The sequence below is a fragment of the Triticum dicoccoides genome, chromosome 7B, assembly GCF_002162155.2.
Source record: "Triticum dicoccoides isolate Atlit2015 ecotype Zavitan chromosome 7B, WEW_v2.0, whole genome shotgun sequence".
Classification (NCBI taxonomy): domain Eukaryota; kingdom Viridiplantae; phylum Streptophyta; class Magnoliopsida; order Poales; family Poaceae; genus Triticum; species Triticum dicoccoides.
The window spans coordinates 590,072,518-590,080,612 of NC_041393.1; the positions used below are offsets into that span (position 1 = coordinate 590,072,518).

Consider the following 8,095-nt stretch of genomic DNA (forward strand, 5'->3'; position numbering starts at 1 on the left):
CGCATGGCGCATGGCCCATCATCCTCTCCTCTCTTCACGCGCGACGTGACACCCGTTTCCTCTCTCGTTAATCGTTATCGCTTATCCTCCGCCCCCAAAGCTTATCCCTTCCATACCACTTTTGACATCCTTGTCGCCCTACCCTATCTCTCTGCACGTCACGTCGCTACTAAGTATTAATTTGGCCTTGTCCCCTTGATCTTGTAACATACGCTAATGTGGGAGCATCTCACCGTCTGTGCTTGGATGGTGAAGGCCTGAAGTGACCACCACTTGACGTCCCCTGGTCGAGCACATACGGTATCTCTGATTCAAGGATTTTCAGAGAATTTTCGGAGCACTGAGACCTTTAGAATTTCTGCTCTCGCCCCGCTTCGTACATAAAGAACAAACCAACCGAACCGAAGTGCACGGCCCAACGATATAGTACTCCACAAAATTTTCGGAGTATATTTCAGTTGCTTGATTCTTCATAGGATGAATTCTCCATAAAATTTTCATACTGGTTTCTCTGATCACCCAAACCAGTTGAAAACAATCCGTTCTTTTCTATGACACAATCAAACAAGAAGCCAAATCATATAGACTTCGAATGGGCGTGATATTTCGGCCCTACATTTTTTTTTCTGTTCATGTACGGTTTAAATCCTACAAATCAAAGAGGCCCTACAAGAGATAAAAAATATGGATCACGATGAACCCTTTTGCCGATATAGTATTTTTCAGAACACAAATTATGTACAATAGCACCACTTCACCAACCATAGTACACAGATATGGTCAAGTATATATGGTGCTCGGCAACTGTTAGTACTCTCAATTATTAGTTTGTATTATATTACATATGTGCAATGCACTGCTAAGAAACATCCTAGAGATCGACTTAGAACACACATGTCGATGATCAATCGGGGCTCTTACTTGCTTGATCTGCATGCATACCTTGGCGCTATACTAGCATTGAAAAGGTTAATCGGGCTTCTTCTCTCCAATGAGATAGAACACTGGCATAACTTGTAGGCTAGGATGGATATCACATGCACCATGTTCGGTGCTCCCTCTCCCTCTCTTTGCATGTCAATGCAACTACTAGCAGCTAGTAAAAGAATTAAGAAAAACCTAAGCTCTATGCGGCCATTGGTGATGTGAGCTGAGATGAGTGAGATCCCGGAGTACTACAAAGTAGGATCCATCTATCCATCCATCCATCTTGTCTCCTCCCTAGTAGTTTGTTTCCATTACTAATTCCCTTGCAACTTGCATGCATATGCATGTCTTTTCTCTTTTGGATCAATTTGATCGGTGCACGTACGGCGTCCCTGGATCAGTTGATGATCAGCCACTGCCGCCGGAGCCGCCACCGCCGCCGTTGATGACGCCGTCGTTGCCGATGTTGAAGGACGGCTCGGGCGGCAGGAAGGGCGGCAGCGCGGTGAGCGAGGTGGAGGAGACCCGCCGGATGGAGCAGCACCGCAGGATCCGGCGGCGCTTGTTGAAGGGGTTCTCCGGCTTGGCCAGCACGTCCTTGCTGCTGGTGGTGCCGGCCCCGGCCACGTCCTGCAGGTTCGCGAACGACCGCGACTTGCCGGAGAAGAAGCTCGACAGCCCCCGCCTGCCAAATCAAGAACTCGCAAATTAACCCACCGACCGAACCGAGAATTCGCCGTTCTTGCAAGAAAGAATTGGTAGGGTTGTTAATGGGGATGATTAAGGGAAGGGAGGTAAAGCTGGTTAATTACTTGATGGGGAGGGCGTCGTCGAGGGCGTCCAGGCTCGCGAGCCCGCCGGTCTTCTTGGTCCTCCTCTGCCACGGCGTCTCCCTGGCGCTCTCCACCTCCTCCCCTTCCTCCTCGTCCCCCTCGGAGACGGGGCCAATGGAGGACCGCTCGTTTTCCGCCTCGGCGGCAGCCTCGGCCTCCCTTTCCTCCTCTTCCTCCACCGTCTCCAGCACGAACAGCCCGTGGCCCTCACCGCCAAGCCGCCCCCCTTGCACCGCCGCCACCACCACCTCCTCCTCCTCCTGGTAGTGCACGACGTCCTTCCTCTTCCTCGCCCCGCCACCGCCGGCACCACCGCCGCACATCCCGGACGGAGCCACGGGCGCGGGCCCCACGGCCGCCGCCGCGGTAGCCACAACGGACATCGCGTCCGGCCGTGAAGGGTGCTGCAGCTGCTCTCATCAATGGCGCCCGCAGGCCTCGGCGCGCGGCTCAGACGCCCATGGCCTCGGCCACCATTGGAGCTGCTATTATTGCTCTCGTCGCGATGGTTCGGAGGACAGAAGGAGAGGATGGGAGCGGCGCGGGGGAGTATATAGGCCGGCTCCGGGGCCGGGGAGGGAGACGGGTGGACAGGGACGCGTGGAGGGGGGGACGTGTCGGAAGGGGCGAGGGTGACGGGCGCGCCAGACAGCGGAGGCTGCATGCACGCCAACACGTTTTGGCTTAGCCTTTTGCGTGCCCATGCCCCGTATATGGCGCGCCTTTTGTTTTGCCTAATCAAAGCTTATCGGCAACCATGGCTTCCTCTTCTAGCACTTTCCGTCTCATTTCCGTGAAGTTTCCCGGGTAATTTCTTGCCAATGCTATATATTTTGAATCGCCTCAAGCTACAACAATGAGTGTCGTGCGGATCATGGGAAGACCTTCACTAGGTTCGTGACACAATGGCGTATGATAGTTTACAATGTTTCTTTGTCACGAGATAGTAAAGTGATCACAATCAAGACACACATACAATCTACATATACAACACATTCATGTCACCACAGACTTGTGAAATTTGGTGTCTCGGATGCATGCTATGAATAGAGCGGGACATAAGAGGTTCACTTAATATGGCCACCTAAAATGTCGTATTCAATTTTTTGCTTTAGCTTAGCCTTTTGCATGTCCATGCCCCATATATGGCGCGATTTTTGTTTTGCCCAAATCAATGCCTTATCGGCAACCATGCTTCTATGGGTATCCCATGTGCAACATGGCATCTCACTCTTCACCTCTTCTCCTTGCCACGTCCCTCCGCACTTCCATCATGTTTCCAGGGTGATCTCTTGCCAACAATATAAATTGGCATTGAGTAGGGAAGGTTCCTACCAATAATTAATACCACATTTAGTGAAGTAAAAAAGGATGTTGGGTGTTTATTTTTTTTGGTTTACATGCGAAGGAGTCCAAAAACCGATGGGTCATTAGGCTGGTCATAGTGGGAGTAACATAGGTAGTAACATAGATGCCTCATAAGCAAAAATGGTGATGTGGCAAGTAGTTAATGAGGAGAGAGGCAAATAGAGTAACATAATATGTTACCATCACATAGCGGTTTCCAATGCATAATAAGTCTACAAAGTAATAAATGAAGGCAACTATGTTACCACACCTATGACACTACCCACTATGAAGGTAGTAACATAGACTAGTAACATATGTATGTTACTAGTCTAAGTTACTCCCCACTATGACCAGCCTTATAAAGGCAGTCTCAATGCCACTCACCATGGCGAGTCCGTGTTGGCCACTCTTGTTATATTTATATTTAGGTCTAGCATCAAATGTTTATGTTTTAGCTGCATAGATTTATTTTTTGTGTTCATTTAGTGGCTTTCTGCTCAGCCCACATAGACTCCCTATGATGAGCAGCGGCCCTCCAACTCAAAGGACGTTCCTAATACTTACTTTCCGTTTAATTTTCAATAAAGTGTCATAATCAGTTCAGAGTTTCGTCCAGCCGGCATATACTAAATTTACAACCAATTCATAGTTTAAGAGTTGAAATTGTTCTGGTATTTTTGTACCTATCATAATCACATGTATTTTTTTAGCAAATTGTACTAGAGGGGGGCATGGATGCGTTGAGGGGAAGACGTGTCGGAAGCAGCGTGGGTGACAGCTGCGCACACATGGGAGGTTACATGCACCCACCCGCGGGGCAACATGTTTTACCTTACACTTTCGCGTACCCATGCCCCATATATGGTGCGGCTTTTGTTTTGCCTAATCAAAGCCTTAGCATCATCCACCCTCCTCTATGTACCCCGTACACAAACATGGTATCTCCCTCTCGTCTCTTCTTTGTTGCCACTTTCCCTCCCTTTCTCGCCATCTTTTCAAGGTAACTTCTTGCCAACAATGTTCATCGGCATTGGGTGTGGAAGATTCACATTGATATTTAATAGTACATTTCAGTGCACTAATAGTATGTTGGATGATGCTTTGTTTGTTTACATGTGGTGGCAATCAAAAAGACTATGTGTCGTTATAAACGTAATCCCAATGCCACTCACCGTAGCGGATCCATGTTGGCCATTCTTTGTTATGTTTGTGTTTGGGCCTAACGCCGGATCATTGTGCTTTAGGTAGCATAGATTTGTTTTTCGTGTTCATTTACCGATCCTCCACTCAGCCACATAGATTGCATTGGTGAGCAGTGACCCTCCATCTCATATCATCCATGGTGGTGGAGGTCTCCTTGAATGAAGTCGTCCCCAACAAAATCTCTTGGTTGTTATCGATTCCATTAGGTCTCATATTCTCGTTGGTGAAAAACACATTTCTTACATGAATCATCTTTGTCGATCACAGTATGCTGGAGACACGTCAATACCTTCACTCTGAAGCTCGTCAAGCTACAACAAGGAGTCTTGCGCAGTTAAGGGGAAGAACCCCGCTAGGTTGGTAACACAATGATGTGTGCTGAAATACAATGTTTTTTTATCGACAGAGAGTAAGCTGGACACAAGTTTCACACACACACACACAAGTTACATGTAGAACACTCATGTTACCACATACTCGTGGACGGTCGTGTCCCCAAGTCATACTCCCTTCGTCTAGGTGTGTAAGTCATCTTACGAAAATCAAATAATCCCAAAACACTTAGGCGCGGTGCATTAAATTCTACATTGTTTCTTGTTTCTTGACATATCAACCAATAAGAGATGTGGGGTGTGCATGCTTTTAATGACTTGAGACTACCAAACACGACATGCAGTGGTTAGTTCATTGCATGCAATGCTATTAATTAGTAAATGAACATTAAGTTCTCTTGTTTTTCCCTTCTCCTTGGTCATGGTGCACAACCTAAGATGACTTACTCACCTAGACGGAGGGAGTAATGTCTTTCGTTTTTCCCTTCTCCTTGGTCATGGTGCACAACCCAAAATGACTTAAGGGGCTCACTTAATGCGGCCACCTTATACGTCATAATACTTACTTGTTGCTTAATTTTCTCGAGAGTGCCGCATACAAAATTTACATCAGTTTAGAGTGTGGGAGTTGGAGTTGTTTTATATTTTTCCACTTACCAGCAATCATATTTTTTAGCTAATACCTTCTCACTAAACTTGTCTTTTAGATATTCCATTTCCACAACCCTTTGGCACTCGACATACACGGTAAAACTATGTGCAATACAAAGCATGCCTTCTCCTGAGCAATAAACATTACTCCCTCTGTACAGTACGTAGATTGTAAACATAGCCAAATCTGATTTGCGCCATGCATGCATTGGACTCTGTGTCACACTTGTGTTACTAGCTGGCTGTAATGAACCAATGAGCTAAAAGTCAACATGCTGAGAAATGATCAAGGAGCTAAAGTCACAGCGACTAACTAAGCCACACGTTTTAATCACAGTGGCGCAGAGATTGTTTTAAACCGTCGGTGTGAGGACCTGCACATTCAGTCACGCACCCAGCCGCGAGCTAGACCTAAATCCCCGTAAAATATCTGGAAAATTGGTAGACGTGTGGTGCTTTGTTTTACACCACAACTTAGTCAACGTCCCACATATTCGCTCGGTCGGCGATCGATTCTTTTTCTTCTTCTCATATCCTCATCACTAGGCAAGTACGCACACACTTTCGCTAATGCTTTTATTTCCCCATCGCTTTCGTGATCTTTTACGTCCAGATTTTCCATGGCGCGGCCTACGTGTTGCCAGATAGGCCTCGCTAGCTTATCGATGACGCCGGCGGCCATGACGAGGCGGCGAGCCTGGAATCTGCTTCTCCGGTAAAATTAAATTTATCGTCTTTGATCATGTGATCAAATTAAGGAGCTCCACTTGTCACGGCGTATCTTCGGTCAGATCCTCGCGACGAATTGCTCTGTCCTGACGTGAGCTAGCTACACATGGTTACATCCGCGATATAGTGATATGTCGCTATTGAGTCAGCATGAGATTATACTGAACTATTGGTCCATGTCAGAGAAAATGGTAGGCGGTTATTTGAATGAAGCAGGTGGACATTATGAAACTGATCGGTTCACAGCAACCCACCTCCAAACAAACTGGGCATACAAAAATTAATATGGTGTGCTATTTTTTTTCCGGGGAATATTATTCAGCAGAGTATATGACAAGGATCAACGGCGTCAACCGAAAAGAAGCCTGCTGCTGCTGCGGCTGCTTATCAGCTTATCCGGAGGTGCCGGTAAGGTGATTCCACCTGCGCCGGCCGTTTTGGGAGGATGAATCAGCTGGTTCAGAGCACGACGTGGCCATCTCTCCTGCAGCGGGTACTATATAAAGCGATGAGATCAGTACTAGTGTTACTGTTTATGTATGGAAAGGAGAGAAATGAATAGATAGATCGAGACATGGAGGTAGATGGATAGAGAGATTGGCCGTGTGTATCCTGCTTATCCGATCAGGTCTGACACGATCCTAATCCTTCTGCAGTTCCTAGCGCCGATACTACATATCTTCAGACTTCAGTTGCTTCTCAAAATAAAAGGAAAGAAAAGGAAAGACTTCAGTTGGGCCTGCTTGGCAAGAGCACAATCTGAACTCCACGTTGGCTCACAGAACACATCGACATGGTTTGGATAAGTACTATCTCTGCTGTGGAGTACTTCCTCCGTCCATAAATACTTATCATCAAAATGGACAAAAAACGATGTATCTAAAACTAAAATACATCTAGGTACATCATGTTTTATTCATTTTGACGACAAGTATATTCGAATGGCGGGAGTACATGGTATGGCATTGCTTCTTATTTTTAGCATTAAAAATGACCGCCTCCCAAGTACTAGTACTCACGTGGCAAGAACCCAGCAAATGATTAAGTATTGATGTCAAAATAGCTCTTTGCCATGTTGCTTTTGGATGTAATTTTGCAAGAACCTCAAACATTTGATAGAGTTCGTTGTCAATTAATTTCATAGTGAAAAACTTGCCGGCTCGCCGGTTTTGTGCGTGTGGCCCTGCCTCCGCCTCTGTTCGCCGGCGTCTCCATGCACCGATGCCCTGCCCCTGCGGGGTCGACTGAACCGCTTGAAGAATGCCCGACATGCGGCGCAACGATTGTGTTTTGTTGCTTCCCGGTGGGCGTTGGGCCTATTGTTTGGGTATTGGGCCTCCTGTTGTAGCGGGCCACGAGACGAAATTTAGGATTGCCGCCTCGCCCTGGCCCAAATCCCTTCCCCCGACCCGATTAATGCTCGCGCTGGCCATTTAGGACAGTATAACTGAACCAGATCCCTACCCTCTCACGACCTCTCCATTTTTGGCTGTCAATTGTTGTGATTGGGTCATCTAGGACCGTTAGATCTTCTGTCCTAAAGGGCAGCTTCTCCATAGGAAAAATCTAAGCTCTCTCGTTAACGGGGGCTTTGCACCCAGCCCAATGAGGCAGAAAGGCCGGAATCCGTCCGTACCACCGATCAATCGCTATTTTCCTCCAAAAGAAAATCACACGGCGGCGCAAGGAGTGATGAGAATCCGTTCGTACCACCGATCAATCGCTATTTTCCTCCAAAAGAAAATCACACGGCGGCGCAAGGAGTGAAGAGGATCCGTCCAACGCTGCGAGAGAGAGGGTCGTCGCGGAAGAGATGGAATCTGGGAGCCGATGCGGACCGGCCCTGCTAGAGAGAGAGAGTGTGTTGGAGCCAAAACTGCTATGCTGAAATTTAATAGGCGCAATCATTCTTCTGTTTCTCTACGCAGATTCATGACAAATTGACTGGTGATGTTCCCATCGTTTTCGCTGCCTGGGGGTATAAGTACCTCTGTATATACGCTTCATCCCCTTCCCCTGTCACTCTTCGAGCCTTATTTTCGCAGTTAATCCGCGGTCTTTGGAACCAGC

The 8,095-nt window shown here is 47.3% G+C and overlaps 1 protein-coding gene across 1 annotated transcript; it reads right to left on the minus strand.

The window, feature by feature from the left end:
* Nucleotides 1–687: 687 nt before the first annotated feature.
* LOC119340159 lies at nucleotides 688–2,288 on the minus strand. Its single transcript, XM_037612059.1, has 2 exons — nucleotides 1,740–2,288; nucleotides 688–1,612 (listed from the first exon to the last, which is right to left on the minus strand). The coding sequence occupies exons 1-2, from the start codon at nucleotides 2,141–2,143 to the stop codon at nucleotides 1,336–1,338; spliced, it is 681 nt and encodes a 226-aa protein (XP_037467956.1). The 5' UTR covers nucleotides 2,144–2,288; the 3' UTR covers nucleotides 688–1,335.
* Between the last annotated feature and the right edge of the window lie 5,807 nt (nucleotides 2,289–8,095).

Excerpts from the sequence above, each read along its gene's own strand:
- LOC119340159 (XM_037612059.1), bottom strand. The coding sequence starts at position 2,143 with ATGTCCGTTGTGGCTACCGCGGCGGCGGCCGTGGGGCCCGCGCCCGTG. Across the intron at positions 1,613-1,739 it reads GACGACGCCCTCCCCATCAA|GCGGGGGCTGTCGAGCTTCT; the intron begins GTAATTAACCAG and ends TTGATTTGGCAG.